This window comes from Halichoeres trimaculatus, unplaced genomic scaffold, assembly GCF_033239565.1.
Source record: "Halichoeres trimaculatus isolate MK-OKI-2021-1 unplaced genomic scaffold, fHalTri1.1 fHalTri1_scaffold_23, whole genome shotgun sequence".
NCBI classification, from domain to species: Eukaryota; Metazoa; Chordata; class Actinopteri; order Labriformes; family Labridae; genus Halichoeres; species Halichoeres trimaculatus.
The window spans coordinates 4,638,467-4,658,211 of NW_027437201.1; the positions used below are offsets into that span (position 1 = coordinate 4,638,467).

General features: G+C 41.3%; 1 protein-coding gene across 1 annotated transcript; it reads right to left on the minus strand.

The window, feature by feature from the left end:
- Window positions 1-1,749: 1,749 nt before the first annotated feature.
- Window positions 1,750-19,734, minus strand: sec31b (SEC31 homolog B, COPII coat complex component). Its single transcript, XM_074663142.1, has 25 exons — window positions 19,600-19,734; window positions 18,692-18,916; window positions 17,453-17,648; window positions 17,252-17,347; window positions 16,897-17,037; window positions 13,683-13,825; window positions 13,501-13,600; window positions 13,265-13,426; window positions 12,679-12,831; window positions 12,360-12,590; window positions 12,203-12,277; window positions 12,029-12,121; window positions 11,827-11,938; window positions 11,567-11,745; window positions 8,970-9,096; window positions 8,745-8,890; window positions 8,480-8,653; window positions 8,240-8,395; window positions 7,967-8,159; window positions 7,500-7,889; window positions 6,796-6,854; window positions 5,143-5,268; window positions 4,929-5,048; window positions 3,137-3,208; window positions 1,750-3,046 (listed from the first exon to the last, which is right to left on the minus strand). The coding sequence occupies exons 2-25, from the start codon at window positions 18,892-18,894 to the stop codon at window positions 2,867-2,869; spliced, it is 3,627 nt and encodes a 1,208-aa protein (XP_074519243.1). The 5' UTR covers window positions 18,895-18,916; window positions 19,600-19,734; the 3' UTR covers window positions 1,750-2,866.
- Window positions 19,735-19,745: the final 11 nt, after the last annotated feature.

Consider the following 19,745-nt stretch of genomic DNA (forward strand, 5'->3'; position numbering starts at 1 on the left):
AACCCCACGCGCCACATTTGCCAGAGCGTCTGACACGAATCGGCCAATCAGAGGCGAGATCATGACTTATGATCCTCCAGGACCAATGGATGGAAAGCGCGTGAACCACCTGTGCGTGCTTGTCAACCGTCGCTTCACACCCTCGGGAGGATTTCACCACCAGTGACATCAGTGAGTTTAATGAAACCGGTGAACAAATGTGAAAGAGCGTTAAATGAAGACCTCGCTGCGTTCATGGGCTTATTTTGAAACTAGGAAAGAAGAAAAAGCAGCAGCTGCTAGGTACTGTAAAGTTTACCTGTGAGCGTGGATGTAGAAACACTAACAATGACATGATGGAGTTGTGGGAGCACATTAGAGGTTTACTAGAGAGACCTCTGGTGGTCAACGTGGGAATTCCAATGCTGCACTAAAAATCAGCTTCTTTTGATTCAATTATGTGTTAAAAATTAATATTTTAGCCCAAGATCACTTTATCCCGGGTTTTACTACTTCCATAAAAGGAATTATACCCATCCACTTCATCTTTAAACCACTACAGTTGCTTTGTACTCAAAAACACAAGTTTTTTTTTTTTAAATTAAAGCTCCCATGAGGTGTTTTTACATGGCAATGTAACAAAGTGAAATCCCTTGTATTACCTCCATGTGACCCGAAAAAGAGGAAAAAGCCCAACATCACCAGGGTTGATGACTTCTAGATGTAATTGTTGTGCCTGAAACCAGGGTGACAGGTAGGTGCCAATTTTGAATTACTTGAATTTTTATTTTTGCATGTTTTTACAAGATAACTATCTTGTAAAAACAAGATTTTTTTTAAAGTTTTAATTTTCCTGTTTTCACGAGATGCCATCACATAAAAACAGGATTCACAACCACATCGTCATAAATTCACACATGCATTTGGGCATCGGCAGCAGCGTTTAGCTCCATTCATTCAAACAAATTAGCATTCTTTAACACTAAATTAAAACTGTAAGCAGCAAAAAAAAAAAAAAAAAAAAAAAAGTCTGGTTATTCTGTATTTAATTTTCAGAAACAATACTATACCTTGAAGTTAACTCTTATTGAGTTCTGACCGTAACCGAGCTACTCATGTTTTGGCATTAAGAGTGACCGTGCGAACTGGTGACTCTCGGCCAAATGTATCAGTGACTGTCGGCTGGGAGTCACAAGTTAGCAGGGTCACACTTGACACTGAAACACCAGCGATGTCTTCAGCTGTGTTTTTTAAATATATCTTCTTTATTGAGCCTCAGTTACAGGAGTTGTTTACCGTCCATCAAATCATTATTTAGGTAAATAGTGTGTTTTTGACATCTTTTGGCCAACCGTTAGAGCTTTTCAGAAATGTCTTTACATTGCAAATTCCGTTTTTATGAGATAGTGTGTCATAAAAACAGGACGATGAAGACCAACTAATGCATGTGTATGGATAAAATTGACATAGTGGTGAAATGCAGGGCTTTGTCCACAGGGGGGCTCCAAATCCAACACAAACTGAAGTTCCATGCTGGAGCTTTAAGTTGCCATGTTGAAAAAATTTTCTTGAACACATTTTACATCCTAAATACTCCTAGATTAAGTGTCAGCTGCAACAGTTATTAGCACTTAAATGAAAAAAAAATGCTATGAAGTTTTCATTTGCTACAAAGAAATCAAGCTAGTTTTAACTTGTTGAGAAAAGAAGTCCCGTATAAAAATGGCATCCCCTGGTGTTAAAGAAATTCACGACACAATAAATCCAGAGTAAAATTTTTAAAGTGAAATTTTATTTGAAAAAGTTTCTGCAATGAGTAAAGTAAGCAACATGGATTGTATAAATATCTGTGCAACCAAAATGAGCACACGGAGGCACTTCAGCGCCTTCTGCTGCCGCCATGATACATCAAACTATCCAGCTGTATGCGCAGCTACAAACCTCTGAATATTACAGGTTTTCATTTGATTTCATTCAGGTTTGTAGAACTGCAGGGTCTACTCTAAAACAAACATCTTTAAAAAGTAATTCAGTTAGAAAAGGAGAAGATGTCGCCTGGGTAGAAAGATGAGTTAAAGCATTTTAAACATGGAGGATTAAGTATTTGCAGTCCAACATAAATTAATGTTTGTTCATGAGCTGCCATGTGAACTCAGCAGTGAGTGACATGGAGGAAAAAGAATCAGATATTCAGACAAGCTAATTAAGAAACATCAGTGCTAATAGGATAAATCAACAAAAGGAAAACAGGAAATAATAGTAAACAGCTAACTGACAATCACTGTTAGGGATTCTTCTGCAGTGCTTTGGCCCAAAACCCCTCATGGCACAATAAACCGACACGATCTGTTAGAGCAGACGAAGAAAACAATCAGTATTTACTCAGTTTCAGTTGATGAATGCTCTAGATGCTTGTTTTTATAAGAAAAAGACAGATTTTCTTCTCACACATCCTCCAGAAATGAAGATTTCAGAAGTGCAATCTATGTTTTTAGTTCTGGTTTCCACACTGCATGAGACAAACTATGCATGTGTATGGAGTGTAACCTGGACTGAAAAAAAGCACCTGCTCTCTCTCACACACACTCACACACACACACCACCTTGATTCAAACTTTTCACCACTTTCTTTGTATTTTACATCAACAGCTGAATTTACACAGAATCACTACTTTCAGAATACATTCATCTTTTTTGTAAAATTACCACAGCAACATCGACGAATCTCTACAAAAAAATCCCCTCAGCTGAATCCTCCACGAAGGAAAACAAACAACCACAATCAGCATTCTCTTTATCGAAGCACGTCATCAGGTCAAAAAAAGAGAAATAAATACATATATAACAATATGATAACACTGAAGTCTGCTAGGCGAGCGGTTGGGGGTTAGACTCCCAGCTTGTTGGCGATGGTCATGAGAACTTTGAGGATGGGCATGAAGGCAGAGATCTCGCTGAAGTTGCTGCTGCTGACCACCTGGGTGTGCACCTCCAGACCGCGCTGGTAGTTCTGGCTCGCCACGCAGCGTCCGATCTCATGGAGCCCGTTCAGGATGTTGTGGGAGAGCTGAGAGTTTAGCAAGAATAAATTAGCTTTAAAGTGCTTTAGACTTAAGGAACAGCTATTAAAAACTGTGAGAATGTGTTTATTTCTTACCGTCTGCTCTCTCAGCTTGTCATACAGGTAACCCAAACGTTTAGCTGCATCGTCAAGTTTCCTCTTCGTTTGCTGGAAAAACAACATTTATGGTGTTTTTAGAATTTAGAGCTATATGTCACATTTATTCTAGATTTTACGGTATCTTCATATGTGTGTCACATATATTCTTTTATGGTATCCGGAGCTGTACTTCATATCACCTGGTTTTAACAGTAACTGTGGCAATGTGACGCAAAGATATCTAAAGCTGTATGCTACATATTTTCTCATTTATTCTGGATATGACGGTACCTAGAGCTCAATGTCACATGTATACTCTAAATTACACAGTATCCAGGGATCAAGTCACTTATGTTCTAAATTTTACAGTATCTAGAGCTAAATTTCACAAATACTCCAGTGTGTGTTTGGTATCTTAAGCTCAAATCACATATTTTCTCAATCAAATGATACCTAGATTTTACAGTTTCTCCACCTGTATGTCAAACATATTCTGAATTTTTATGGTACCTAGATCTCAATGTCACATGTATTCTGGATATAACAGTATGTTGAGCTGAATATCACATATTTTCTAAATTTTTGTGGTATCTAGAGCTCACTGTTATGTATATTCTGAATTTATGGTATGTGGAGATCAAGGACAAATATATATTAGATTTGGGCTTCTTGACCTCTTTGTGACATATATTCTAGATTTTAGGCTCCTAAAGCACTTCACAACAAATACTCTGGATCAGGGGTGGCCAACCAGTCACAGAACAAGAGCCACAAAAATGACCGTGGTACTACAAAGAGCCACATCAAAAACACACTTCCTAAAGAGCCACATCAAAAACACGCACATAAAAGAAAGCATAGATGAGATGAAAATCAATACACTTCCAATTTTTGAAGTGACATTTATTGCGTTCGTAAGCTTGCTTTAATTCGTACTTGGAGCTGTGTCTCAGACAAGTTTCTGTTTTTATTGCAGAAGAGACAAAATTCCATCCATCCATCTATCTAGATAGTTATGAGCACATGTGCAAGTCGAGAGAAGAAACTGAAACTGAAGTATCAATCTCATCACCCAAGTATTGATCAATACTGATCACAACATCAATATATCAAAAATTTAGATCGATCACCATTACTCATAATAACAATAATGAATGGATCAAAGAGCCGCTCATCGAAAAGCAAAGAGCTGCATGTGGCTCGCAAGCCGCAGGTTGGCCACCCTTGTTCTAGATTCTTGGTATCTAGAGCTCAAGTCATATATTTTCTCTACTTTTCTGTATCGAGAGCTAAATTTCACACTCTGAAGTTTTTGGTATCCAAAGCTCAAGTCACATTCTGAATTACAGAATGCATGACGTTACAGTATCAAGAGCTGAATGTCAAATTCATTCTGAATTTTACAGTATCTAAGGCTAATTTGTCACATGTAATCTGAATTTCATGATATCTTGAGCTCAATGTCACAAATATCCTTAATTTTACGGTGCCTAGAGCCAAATGTCACATATCATCCATTTTACATTACCTCATATATACTCTGGATATTACAGTATTAGGAGCTCATTCATGTATTCTAAATGATAAATCATCTCTGGTCATATGTCACATAAAATCTGGATTTCAAGGTATTAATAGCTGTATGTGACATATTCTACAATTTTAAGGTATTTAAAGGTGTGTGTCACATATATTCTGGATATGACAGTATTCTATCATTTACGGTATTTCTCATGTACTCTGTATTTCATGGTATCTATAGCTGTATGTCCCACACATTCAAACTTACTGGGTCTCTTGCAGCGAGCTGGCAGCGCTGCACCAGGCTGTCAAACGTGGATTTGAGGACCATGTGCTCTGCAGGGATTTCTTTCTGCTCCACCCTCTCTGCTGGCAGCTGCTGAAAGAGCTGAGGACAAATGAGGACACACACCCAAGGTAATGACATGATTACTGCTGGGAACTTAGAAACAAATAAACACACATCCAGTTGTTCTACAAACCTGCATGTTGGGCTCTTGGGGGGCTCCCGGGGGGACCTGGGTGTGATCGTGGGGCTGAGGAGCCTCCACGGGGAATCCCATCACAGGAGCAGTGATGGGGGCTGGTGGAGTGTAGTTATCAGCGACCTGAAAACACAACAAAAAGACACATTAAAACACAAAACTAACATACTACTCAAGTTTAATGTAACTCCTTAGCTTAGCTTAAAGTTAGCTTGTTGCTAAGTGTATGATGTCTGTTGTTGATGTTGAGAGGTTTATTAGATGTTGTTGGCAAACAGAATTTCCCCTGCTGCACAAAATTATGTCTCTGTGGGTTTGTCACACACTCAAACTCACAAACAAGGGATCAGACACGGTGTTGTTGGATAAGAAATGTAGAATTATTGTACCAAAGACTCAAAATGATCCTATTTTGGGTAAAACTATCATACACCTGTCATAACCAAAGTAACAAGCTAACTGTTGATAGTCAAGCACAGTCACTCTGTGTTTATTTAACAGTGTCCAACAGGCTTTGTAGCCTCGGTACAGGATGGTCATTCATATCCCCACATCTGATCATCTACTTCTGTGTTAGTGCTAGACTTTTTCATTTTCCTAGCTTTTCTGTTTTTTTTAGAACTGTAGTTTCAGCCACCAGCTCCGTGTGAAACTAGGGATAGACTGATTATCTGCCGGGTCGATTGTCAGCGCCAATACTTGGCAATTTGAAGCATATCGGCATCAGCCTTTTTTAAATCTGACGGCCAATAAAAAATCCCAGCCACTGTGCCATCTGATTGGTTACACACACAGCCAACTCCAACTCTTTTCTGTAATTTTGGTGATGCTGCTTACTTACATCCCTGTCCTTTCCAGTTGCGCTCATTTTCCTCAATCAAACCAACTTCCTGACCAAGCTCTTCACGGGACATGATTGGCTGTCAATCATGCTCGTAATTCTGAGACAAACGTCACTCGTATCTTACACCTCAACCTACTAAACGTCATGTGGTAAAAGATGCCTTCAGGTAGAGATGGGTACCTTTCAACATTTGAAACGATACGGTACGGTACCCGATACCTGGCAATCGGTACCGGTACTCAACGGTACCACTTTTTGGTACTTTTTTATGTTTATGTGGTAAAAAATATTAATTTGTTTGATAATAAAATATTACATTTTTTCAATTTAACATATTTATTCTTCAGTATATAACCTTGCAATGCTGTGTTCATGTCAAACATAGAAAATCCCCTACTCTTCCACTCCCTCACAGTCACAAAGATGCATTCAGGTACCTAAACATTGGTACCTTTTGGTTTTACTTGAATCGGTACCTGGTACTTTTGACAGAATTCGGTCAGTACCTATAAAAGAACCTAATTTGGTACCCATCCCTACCTTCAGGTTTCACAAAAAAAGTGTCAGCAGGCTGGTTGCATCTACTTATTGTGAAATGATGAAATTATTGTTCATATGGCCTTTTTTGTTTTCAGTGATCGAACATTGTGCAGAGGGTAAAAATGCAATGATGATACATCTTGCAACCCTGACCAGACGTCACAAAAATTCAATCTTTGTAATAAAACACTTTTTTTTAAGAAATCCTGCACAAACTTGACACAAACAAACACTTCATGACGTTAAAGAAATTGATGTGTAAGTACCTTCTTCTTCCTGGGTCCACCTCTAACTGCTGGTGGGTCATTCCAGCCCTCTTGGGGTCCTAAATTTAGAAAAAACAGTGGGAGGGAATTAGGAAGAGACCAGCAGATTTGCAGAGAGCAGTCACACTCAGGCAGTGAGAGATTTCTCTGAGCCGAGGTTAGTTAACATGTACAAACAGTCAAAATAAGAAAAGCCATGTAGAGCTGAGTAGTATTGGATAATACAGCGATATATCCAGGCAGAGGTCATACATGAATGTATGCAAATTTAGAGCATGCCTACAAAGCCTGGGCATTGTAGTTTACTGTGTTTCAAGCTAAAGGTCTAAATCAGCTTTCTACGTTTCCCTCAAGCAAAGCAAACACCAGCAACACACTGAGTTACCAGAAAACTGTGCACAAAGAAATGGATCTATCTGTGAGTCTGAATGTTGTTTGATTTGTTTTTCTTCCTGGTAACTCGAGTGTAAAGTGTATTTCATTGCACTCTTATTCCATATCCAACCCTAACCCTGTCACCTTGGTTGTCACTCTGGGTATTCAGCCAGGGAAAGAAGCCTGCAAGTCAGATGAGGTGGACAGCTGAGTATGATTCATGAAGTACAGATTTCATCGTGGGTGATTCACTCCAAAACAACTCAACAAAACAGCAAATGGGATGAGTCTGATGGTTTCTGAGACACAGAGTTTCATAAGACGCCTACCTGTGGGAGGAGGAGCCACTGGAGCAGCAAACGGCTTCACAGCAGGAGCCCCGGGGCCTCCCTGAGGGTATCCTGACCCAAGAGGGTTATAGGGACCAGACACCATGGGGGGCGCAGGGCCCTGGTTGTGGAGGGATCCTGGGTACATGGGGACTGGAGCTCCAGGTTGGGAGGTGGGCGACATGGGGCCTGATGGTAAAGAGGTAGACGGCATGAAGCTAGTCGGTGGCACGCCAGGGCTGGGCATCGGGGGCAGGCCTCCAGGGGTGGATGAGGAAGGCGGGGGCGGCGGTCCTGATAAGCTCGCAGCAGGCATCGAAGGACCAGGAGGGGAGAAGGCAGAGGGGCCGGGCATTGGCTGGGGCTGGAATGGCTGATGAGGAGGGAAACCTGGAGAAGACACATGCAGCGTAAAAAAAAAAGTCTCCAACACCTCAAAGTGTGATGAGCCCAGAGGAAAATCAAACCTGGAGCTGCAGCTGGATGTTGAGGGTAAGGAGCCCTTATTCCAGGGCGCGTGGTGCTGGGAGGCAGGGCGTGAGAAGAAGGAGGAAGACCGGGTCCAGTGTTTGCTGGAGGAGCTATGGGAGTAAAAAGTGATGGCAGAGGAGGCTGCGGCTGAGGGGCAACCTGAGCAGGAGCAGGAGGCTGGTACTGACCCTGAAATGAGAAGAAGGAGGCACACTGTTCAAAGATGATCTGTCAGATCAAATGATTTGATTTAACCCTCGTCTTCGTACCATGACTTGTGCTTTGGGTGCAGCAGGAGTCTGACTAGCAGGAGCGGGCTTAGCTGCAGGTGCGCCCACCCTGCTGAAGGAGTTCGGAGGCTGCTGACCACCGGCTGCTTCTCCCTGAGCGTGACACAGTCTGTCTCTCAGCATCCTGATCCCAGGCTGAGAAGAGGAATCACACAACACTGTCAGAACATGTCCCAGTCCAAAGAGACACTCACATTGTTGGTGTTTCATGACTCTTACTTGGTCTGAGCTCTCAGGCAGGTAGGCCATGGCAGTGGCGAGACTGCCCTCTGCAGCCAGGATGCCAGCGTAGCACGTTAGCTTCTCGGCCAGGATGGGGCTCTGGACTGCTACCTCGCTGTTACGGAGGCGCTCTATTGATTTACGCAGCATCATGACTTTTTCAACAAGATCCTGAAAGATAGACACACAAAGACAGTCTTGAGTTTATTTTGCATGCTCTGATGTTTTCTGCACATATCCTTGCTCCTGTCCAGGATTTTACCTCCAGTCCCAGAGGAGTGGAGCTGTCTTTATGCAGAGCCCAGCACTCCACCAGCTTCTCGATGTTCCCAGAGCAGATGTAGCACAGACACGCCTGCAGGCAGCGCTTCTCTGTGCCCTCATGTTCCAACCGGCCTCCCAAGGTGTCTTCACAGAGAGAATACAGATTAAAACAGATAAAAACTCTGCTCTTCATACAGGAAACTTTTATTCGTGATCAACTCACCACACAGACGGGCGAAGTCCTCGGGGTGAGCGTAGGTCAGCAGAGCAGCCAGGGCCTCCTTCCAGTTGTCCAACTCGCAGCTTTGCACAATGTCTCTCCAGTTCTGTGTCACCACTGATGATATGAGCTGCACAGGGAGAGAAATGACATGAACACACACCTTTACCTTGTGATTGAACAAACTGCTACATAAACACAGCTATCAAAGTTCTCCTCCCCGATGATGTCTGTCAATTTCAGAATTGTTATATTTTTCGTCAGTGTCAGTCACACAAAAAGTGGAGTTTTTAAAAAGTTTTTAATGTCGGTATTTATCTGAATCCTGTAAAATAAGTTTACTTTTGCATCTGTGTGGCATTTCATCGAAGGCTACGATCTGAACTTTTATCTACTTCATGAAGTCCTCTCTGTGTAGGAGGCTGTTATTGTGGTTGAAGGCATCAGCATGTGCTGCATGTCATGTCCGGACTTCTATTTTAGGCTCTGGTGTGAAACTTATTTACCCAGCCTGAAAGTTTCATGAGGCAGAGCCTGACACACTTACACATTACCCACAAAGAGCACAGTGTGACATGAAACAGCTTTAAAATGAACCGTTTGTTTACATGGCATATTAGCTCAACATGCTAGCTCTAGTTTACTTTTTTACTTTAAACGACTCAGTGTGTCAAATATGTGGCCGAAAAATAATGAATTATGCCTAAAACTCATGCCCTGCTGGGAATTCACATGGTATCCAGCTAAGGTTCAGTGAATAAGAAATATCAGGTCTACTGAAACTCTCAGCTCCTTTAAATCCAGGTTGAAGACTCACCTTCTGGAGCATTTTAACAAATCATTTAAATATCTTTAACTGCACAACTCTGCAACTCTGCACTGCGACGTTTATGCTTCTATCTTAAAATCTGTTTTAACATTTTTCTTTTTTTTTTTAAATGTATCTTATTATTTCTTATCTGCTTTTTAATTGAATTTGATTTTTTTCTTTAAACAAGTTTACTCTGTAAAGTACTTTGAATTGCTTTGCTGAAGTGTGCAAGAGGGGTTATTTGTTTATCAATAGTGGCAGATGCGCGCGCAACTTGGGTGCCGAAGCACTGCAGAGTATAATGGTTTGTCAACCAATGTGGAGGAGTTAACCACCAAAAAACACATTTTTTTAACTTAATGATGGCAAAATGCTCCCAGGTTTGTGAAATAGCAGTAAGTGGACAGATATTAGGTGGACAGACGTTTTTAGCAGAGAAACCTAGAGTGTACTCAGAGAGGAAACACAACTCTCCCTTGATGCTCATGACTGCATTATCCGTAGACACTTATCAGACTGTGACAGACCAGGACGTAAATATCATTTCATAATATTCCCTAATTTTACTTTGGTCATAAAATCTGTTTCTGTTAATCATAATTCATAGGTTCACTCATTATTTACTGTCCACATTGAGTCCATGTTTGGTCAGAACCTCAGCCCCAAACCAACTTTTTCACTAAATAAACAAAGTCAAATCTGTATTTTGAGTATCAGCTGTTAATATTGCTTGTTTGCAGTCAACCCTTGTTAACTGAGGTTGGATAAAGAATACACATTTAATAACACACACGCTGACGTCACTGGTGTATCAGTGTAAAGTGTGACCCTGTTAACTGGTGACTCTCGGCCGTTAATCACAGCTGCCGTCGGCTGAAAGTCACTAGCTAGCATGGTCGCTATTAACGCCGAAACACCGGTTGCTCTGCAACGGTCGAAACTTGACAGAAGTTGCCTTTATAGTGTAGTATTGTTTTTGACAGCTGTCCACAGAACAACCATACATTTTGATGCTTCTAACAGGTTGAATTTAGTGTTTAAAAAATGTTAACTCGTCTGAATGAATGGAGTTAAACGCAGCTTCTGCGGTCGAGATGCGTGCGCAGCTCTATGATGATGTAGACTGATAATCCCTCTATATAAACAAACCTGCCTTGCTTAGAAATAGCTCCAACTTAAACAATAATAAAAAAATGAGGGACACATAAATGTAGTTTAAATAGAGATACAGTTAATATTCTGACAAAGGTAAATTTTTTCAAAGTAACCATTTTTCATTTGTTTCTTCAGACTTAGGTCTGATGTGTTTCTACTCTAACTTCAGTAACTTGTTTGAGGGTCTGTCTGTGTTGTTACTACTTCAGGCTGATTAAGGTAAAAACAGAGGAGGCGTCCTATTCCACTGCCGTAAAGGTCCTCATTTATCATAATCTAATCTCAAGATTCTTTAAAAAGCTTTATTTTAACATTACATTAGCTATGTTTTTCCTCTGGAGGACAATCCCACTGACTCCTCAAACTTTATCTATTTCAATAATTTAACTTATTCAAAGTTTTACATAGGCACCTGTCACTTCTGTTACTCTATAAAGGCATAAAATTCACTCGACTGTAGGTTAAATTTGTAAAAGACGCAAGCTCACATCTGTCAGCCCACCTCTTTAGCTTCAAAAGGGAAACACAAATTAGCTTAATTCCTAAAATAGTAAACACCTCTGTTGTTTTACATGTTGATAATTTCCTGTCAAAATTTTAATTTTTTATTTATTCCCTGTTAAGATGCTCCTACCATTGAAATGCTGTTCTTCTGCTTGCTCAAGTATTTCTGTTGTGTCTTCTTGAGCAGCTCTTCTCCCCCGCTGATCGACAGGAGGATGGCTTCAGCGTAACGGCCGTCGTTCAGACACAAATCCACAGCTCCTTCAAAGTTTCCAACCAGCAGTGCTTGGCTTATCAAACCATCAGTATCTGCGAAAGCATGATAAAGTTATTAGCACACTACAAACACAGCAGTTCCTTTCAAAACCGCTGATGATGACACCTGCGTACCACAGGATATGGGGATCTGGAAGTTGGAGTTGTCCTTTGGAGTCTGGCTGAAGAAGTCTGCTGGTGAGACAGAGCCTGAGGTTCTAGCATCAGCAACAGCTTCATCAGACCTCTGGGAACAAAAGAGAGAAATGTGATGCATTGGAAAACAGTTAGCATGTCACAACAAAGATGAGAAAACAAACTGTGTGTGTGTGCCGACCTCAGCTGAGAGACGCTGCATCTTTTCTGCCAGATCTTTAGCGTCCACTCCAAGCCCATTGTGCTGGAAACTCTTGCCGAGGCATTTGGATATCTGATTTAAAGAAGACCATGACAGGTTACATGTGTGTGTTTAGAAGATGCTAGCAGCAGTTACAAAGAAGACGCAAGCTACCTTTTTCTCCAACTCGTCCTTACTGAAACCCAGAAGTCTGAGGAATTTAATGCGCGCTTCCTCTTCAAAGTTCACCTACAAACATGAAAAAATAAATACCCTCAAAGGACAACTTCACACTGATGGATAGATTGAATGTGATGACTCAGCCACGCACCAGCAGGAACTTCCATATGTCCTGCTCAGCGTCTGACTTAGCGTTCTGAATCTTGGCCTGGCAGTAGCTGTTGAAGGAGCCCGACTGCAGCGCCGCCTGCAGCTCCCTAGAGCGCTGGAGGAACTCTGTCTCCGTGGTAACCTGGCTCACAAACACCTGCCTGGGGACTGGCTGAGGGCTCTGCACGGGGGGCAGCTTGGGATTCTCGAATGTGATGAGTTTACCACCAAACTGAAGAAAAAAGAAAGAAAGACGCTTAAAGACTACTCAAACATCCTTTTTCATTCACCTGACGAAAATAATTTGATGGATCACTTACAGCAAAGGAAGCCCCGACTGGTCTGCGCACCCATTTAGGAGGCTTCTTCAAAGGGGGGATGATGGTGTCCTGTGACGTAGGCTGAGGAACCTGCAGGGGAGGAAGAACCTGGCCTGTGCCAAAGGGGTCCATCGAATCAAACGAGGAAGAAATCTGTGAAATAAAACATCACACGGTCATAAACTGAGGGCACATTTTTGATCCAGAATTGATAGAAACAAAATTTTAATCAGTAAACGTGATCATAACTGAGTTAAGGAAAGAATCAAACAGCATTTCTACTAGATCTGGTATCTTAAAAAATTAAATCTGGTGTTTTATTTGATTTTTTTTAAATAAACTGAGAATTTGAGGGGAAGAAAAAGATTCAGTAAAAAAAATTAACAAAATATTTTTCAAACAAACCTTTGTTTGTAACTTTTAGCAGGCAGAAACATTCAACAGATTAGACAATCAATCATTTATACTCCTTCAGAGAGTTATTTCACCAAGAATCTCTGATTTCTTGCCACAAGCGCCATCTAGTGGACAAATATGAGAGCTCACCCCTCACACTCCTCCAAAGGATTAGAAACAACTCCCCTACCTTATCAGCTGAGCTCTGCTGCTGAGCCTTCATGCTCCCTCCCATCACAGAGTACACAGTGATTCTCCCGTCGAACGACGCGGCAGAGAGCAGAGCTGGATTTCTGGGGCACCACTGGACATCGAAGCACCACTGGTTTGTTGTTGGAAGCTCGTAAATAACCTGCGATGGCAAAGAAAAAAAGTTAATTCACAATACTGAGACTACAAAGTGATGCAGGGGTTGGTGTGAAGTACCTCTCCAGTGTTTGGATTCCAGCACAGGATGCGGTTGTCTTTAGCGCTGCTCAGCAGGAGCTCAGGGTCAGCCTGGCTCCACGAGATGGACAGAATCCCCCTGTGGAGAAAATACCACAGCAAAGGGTTAATAAAGAAGATTCTGGAAGATGATCACGAGGCACAAACTGTTAGGGCCTCACCTTGTGTGGTTCTCCAGGACTTTGAGGGGTGAGGTGGCAAAGCGGAGATCCCACATTTGGAGGACTGGGAGTCGGTCGTCTTCAGAGGCCAAGACCAACTGGGTGGCTACTTCAGGGTGCCAGAGCATTCCTGAACAGTGCATCTGGAAATGTACAGTAGAAAGAAAAACCTTGAGCATAGGGCGGGCAAAAAATCGAAATCATGATTAAGTTAACCTTCTGCCTCAATTTCAGTTAATCCCACTCTAAATTTAGTTCATTCTGTAAATATCTGTATAATTTAGAGATGACTGACTGGCACGGATGAACACTTAGGGGTTATTTATTTAAACAAAGGGGATATGGGGGAAATTAAAACACATATCAACTAAGACTGAAAATGTTTTGTGGAAAAAGAATATCAAACCCTCTTTGGTTGATGTCATCCTTAGTGTAGCCAAAGTGCGTCTGAATGATTGACTTCCTTTTAGGTTCAAGCTGCTCACATTGTGTTGAAGGCTCTGTGTTTGAGTTTCCCTCTATGACACTCTGTTCTGAGTCCTGCTGAAACCAACTGCAGCCCAATTGCAATTGTATTATCCAAGTGTGTCAGTCAAGCTATGCCCAGTCTGTCCTTGGTCAGACTAAGGCCCCGTTCATACCACGTTTCATCTGAAAACGCTGCCGTGAAAGAGAGGGTGACAGACAAATGCTGGTGCACTTGTCAGAAGTGTGAAGTCATGCCGACAGAGGTGGAGTGCTACTGCTGCCACGAATGGAACCTCATCATGCCACAGATGCAAGACCTGTCAATTGATGAGGAGGCCAGCTTTGCAGCTTCTGTCTGCATCACAAACAATAATGACTTCCCTTCACTACTGAATGAGGGTGTCTTACAGAACTTTTTTCACGTATCTAGGTTCGTGGAAAAAGCAGTAGCACTCCACCTCTGTCTACATGACTTCACACTTCTGACAAGTGCACCAGCATTTGTCTGTCACTCTCTCTCTCTTTCACGGCTCCAGCTTTGGCTCCAGGAGCGACATGACTGTGATCGTCTCTCTCCACCCGTTCTAACTCCATCTGACGAATTTCAGCATCATAATATTCGGGTTCATAAAGATATCCCCTTGGCTCTGTGCTAAATGTGATGTCATCTTCATCAGTGTCGTAGTCAGACATGTTATCGTTTACTTTTTTAAGTTGTAATGACGGTGACAACGCACGCCAGTCAGCTGGATGCACCACGCGGCGCAGTGATACGCACCAGAATGTAGTGCCAATCGATAACGGAGTCTGACTTTTTTCCGGTTTGCATTTTGGTGATGCAAATTTATCACTCTTTTGAACACAAATTGTTTTGAGAGGAAAAACGCTTTATTTTCGTGACCCCAGCCATGTTGCCGGACTACTTTCGTCTGGACCAAAACAGCACCAGATCTCGGGTCACAGGACGCTGACAGGGGTAAGTCAGCACTGGTGTACATAACTATAGATGAGGATGCCATACAGGTTCGTGTCAAAAAACCCGAACTATCCCTTTAAGAAAAATTCCACTCTGGGGGCCATTTACAAAAGTTTGTGTTTGTGTTTTAGGTAGGCTAAAAAACTGTTGCCGTGTAAACCGCCCCTGAGATATCTACATGCAACTTAATAGTCTGGTCTTGGTCTGACTGAGCTTGAGTCTGATTTTTTTAAGCTTCATGTAATGCACTGTGTGTAGTGGACTGGATGAGACAGTGTCATGTGGCTACTTCTCCTTCTGCTGGTTTTCTCACAGCCTTCACCTTTTGGAACACCTGGCTGCTTGTTGTGTAACTACACAACCAGCAGTGTACTTTGAGGGGATGGTATATTACAGTGATCATCAACTGGCGGCCCGCTGAACTGTCCAATCAAGCCTGTGACTTGATTCCAACTTTGTGAGGATTAAAGAGAAAACATCATGTGGTCCACACTAATTAGGCAAACTGAAAACTGCAACAACAACAGAGTAAGGATGGGAACTGAATTAGGTACTTTTATAGGTATCAACCTAATTCTGTCAAAAGTACCAAGTATCTATTTATGAAAAATCAAAAGGTACCATGTTTAGGTACCTGGATGCATCCTTGTAACTGTGATGGAGTTGAAAAGTAGGTGATTTTTCATGCTGAACATAACCGCAGCATTATACGGTTATATACTAAATATTTAAAAATATTTTAAATTGAAAAAGTTACATCTTATTATTAAATAAATTGATATTTTTTACCACATAAACACAAAAAAGTACAGAAAATCATTACTGTTGAGTACCAGAACCGATCGCCAGGTACTGGGAATCAGTACCGTATCATTTCAAATGTGAAAGGTACCCATCCCTACAACTTAGACTCTTAACTATCAGTAATCCCAAACATTTATGACTCTATTTAAGCTTCATTACGGAACAAGGACATACTCGATGCACTGTTTAACATTTAGATATAGTAAATATGTAAAGTTTAACAAGCTCTATAAATAAAGTTGACTTGAACTGAGTTGAGACAAAAAAATTTGATCACCCCTATATCACCCTGTATAGATGATAAACAACTGACTTAAAAAGGCTAAAAAAGCCTTCAGTTTTGTAATGACATGAAAACATAATCAATAAACACCAAATAATAATCCTATGCCAAAATTATATTTTTATTCAATTTTTATCTGAGGGTCCTGCCCCCAAGGTGACTGTTGGTTAAAATTCTGGCCCCTGGTTTATTATAAAAGAGAGAGTTACAGGGGCGAAATAACTGACACAGCAGGTTTACGACAGTCAAAAGCTCTAATTGTCCCTTTTGATTATTTTCTAATTAATACCTGACCCTTGCTAGAACTCCACCAAAAGCTCTTTAAAAGAGGGGTGTTGTGCTTTTTTAGGGCTTTATTTGTTCTGTGGTGAAACTGCACATCAGGAACTTGATTGAATGTTATTCATTTCAGCAAGAACATCAGTCAAATAAAAGGAGGAGTCAGCATAAAATCCTAATTTGGATGCACCCCAACTCATATCTTGGATGTAAAACCACTAATCATTGGAAGCAGAAGTTAGAGGGTGTGGTTTAGCCTTCTTGACTGTGAGCCAGTATTCTGTAATTTGGCCAGCTCGTTTCCAGATTCTGCACTGATTGATGGATAAGGACTATAATGTGTAAAACCTGCCAGCTGGCTTGATTTGAAACTGCTCTGTTTTCTATAAAAAAAGGTCACCCACCCTGTTGCTGTGGTCACTGATCTTGATGATGGGCTCGTTCTTTCTCAGGTCCCAAACGACCGCTTTCCCGCTGGGGTTCGCTGAGGCCAGGATGTGCTGAACCTGTCTGTTCCAGGACACCACGCTGATGTCTTCAGCTGGCTGAAAAGAGGGGGACAAAGCATGTGAGTCCAAAAGGTAAACCTGTCAGGAACAGATTCCTGACATTCAAATCATATTGCATGTAAGCCTCTCTCATGCAAACACTGTGTGCTCAGTCAAATGACGACAATGGGTGAGAGTAACTCTTTTGTGGCTTTGGCAGAGAGTTGTATTCTCTGACTCACAGGAAGTCATCAAAACACCTCATACCAACCTGTGTTTTTGCTCCTGGTGTCATTGGACTGCTGAAGTTGTTCAGATCCCAGATGTATATCTCTGAATCATTTGCTCCTGATGCAAGAAGATTACTCTAAGGGGGGAGGCAAAGAAGGATTAAATGTGTGTGCTTCAGAAGCAGGAAATGAAAATGAAGTAGACACTGTCTCCTAGGACAGAGAGGATTACAGACATTTACCTGAAAAGGGTTGAAGTCAAGCGCTCTGATGGGTCCTGTGTGCTTGTCAGACTGTCCCACTATTGCATCTGCTCCTCCACTCATTATGACCTCGGGGTTATATACAGTTATTGTGCCGTTTTCACTGCCACCAACCAGTCTGCCTCCAGTGCCGTCAGCTCCCAATCCAAAATTCACCCAAACGATACTGTGCAACCTGCAGAAAACCAAACAGAAGAAAACCCAACCAATGCTTTAATCCAATGTTGCAAAAATGTTAAAGATGAAGACTTAAAATGATGTCTGGAAATGAAGAGATGAAGACTTGTGGGTTTGAATATGCATGGTCAAATTTAGTTCATATGTAATTCCTTGTAGTAGAGGTGGGCGATACTGGGAATCTTGGTGTCGATCTGATATCAAGTAAATACAGGGCCAGTATCGCTGATACTGATACCGATACCGATACCGTTACTTTTTAAAATTTAAGGTCGATGTTTCGTAAAACTGCTGACCTTAAGTTGTTTTTGTGATTTTTCTTTTGGTTATGTTGTGAAAATCTAGGACAGAATTTGGGCAAAGTTAAAAGGTGACTACAAAATACTTTAGTGTCATGGTAAAAATTTATGCTCAGAAACAATACAACAGTAAAAAAAAAAAAAAAAAAAAAAAAGTCCCAAAACTTTAATGTTGAATTATTTCCTTTATAAAAAGTGAAAAAAATATATCATTTTTATTTCATTTTTAAGGTATAGCTTTGAAGACTTAAAAACAGAAAAAAAAAGAAATTTCTCCTGTTATCAAACGTATTTTTTTAAATAGTTAAGTATAAAGAATTATCACACCAGAACAAATGTTATATCAAAAATTCAAACAAACTGCTTGTTTCCCTAGTGCCACTAAGCCACGTGACGTGACAGGGACACAGCCAGGTCGCCACTTTTATAAAATTGCAGCAGTCAGTGCATGCAGGAGAAAAAAAACTAGAGTATCGATCTTTTTACACCGGTATCATTCGATATCGATATCAACGTTGGTATCGATATTATCGATGTTTGGATCGATCCGCCCACCTCTACCTTGTAGAATTCTTTCTTAAAAACAGCTTTGAAACCCACAGAGACCAGCCGATAGGTTATGCTGCATTAAATGTTTTGTGACATGAGGATCATACACTAATTTCACGTGAAGACTATCATTTCATCGCATAGGTCACATTGTGGATTACAGCCCTGCAGAGTAATACTCCTCTTAGATTACCTGTTTGCTGTTGGTAGTGATCCTCTGAGCTGCATGTCCAAAGAGGGGTCTGCAAAATCCACCTCGAATATCTCCAGAGCAGCAGTAGTGTTGAAAGAAGCATCTAGCTGCTGTGCTGAAGTTCCCAAAGCCAGGTGGATGGGATGGTGCCCGGCAGGACTCCACGCCTGGTGGGCAGTCCTCTGGATCTCCTTCAGCCTCATTTTCCACCTCAGTTCTTAAATCCTAAACAAGAGGAACAGATTACACTCACTAAAATGCTGCACATTTTTGCAGAAAACTAGCTGTGAGTTGAAACCACATATCTAGCCCTTCAAATAGTGAAAGAAGACGAAATAGAGCCTCAAATCACAGCTAACATACTTTTAACTTGCTCTAACAGGGTGGCACCCTTACTGACACATCGACTATTTCCTGAACCTGCTAACTAACCCAACTGACCACCAACGAGAGCTTCCCCCATGTTGAAATGTGTTATCGTATCTTCAAATTTTGATATTAAGTGACTCAAAACGACATATATTGACTTGTTGCCAAGGCATTCAGGAAAACCGACCTAAGCTAACCCCATATCCAGTTCAGCTAACGTTAGCATTTCGTAATTACACCTTTAAACATGTTTTACACTCTTCGATTGCCTTCAGATTTCACTAGATGCATTTCTCAAAGATTTATAGGTGATAAGAAATTCCGTCTTATACGCTACAGTGTAAAGGACGCTACATATGAGTTTCTAGGTTAGCATTTCTTCTTGACACTAACTGGCCGTTCACTACAAATCTATAGCCGATGTTGCTACATGCTAACAGCCACCACCCTTTCAACTTTCTCACTGAAAATAATGATCACTCATTTCAGAACGTGTTCAAATCGAGCAGAAAGGAAAGAAAAAATCATTTCCAACTCACGTCAACCGTCCCTGTCACCACTGACTGTACTCATCCACAGCAAAGAGGAGATCTAGCCTCTTATCAGCCCAGCTAGCAGCTTAGCCGCTACAGATTCCGGCCAAAGTGCTCTGCTGTGTTGTCACTAAGCTACGGTAGCCGAGACG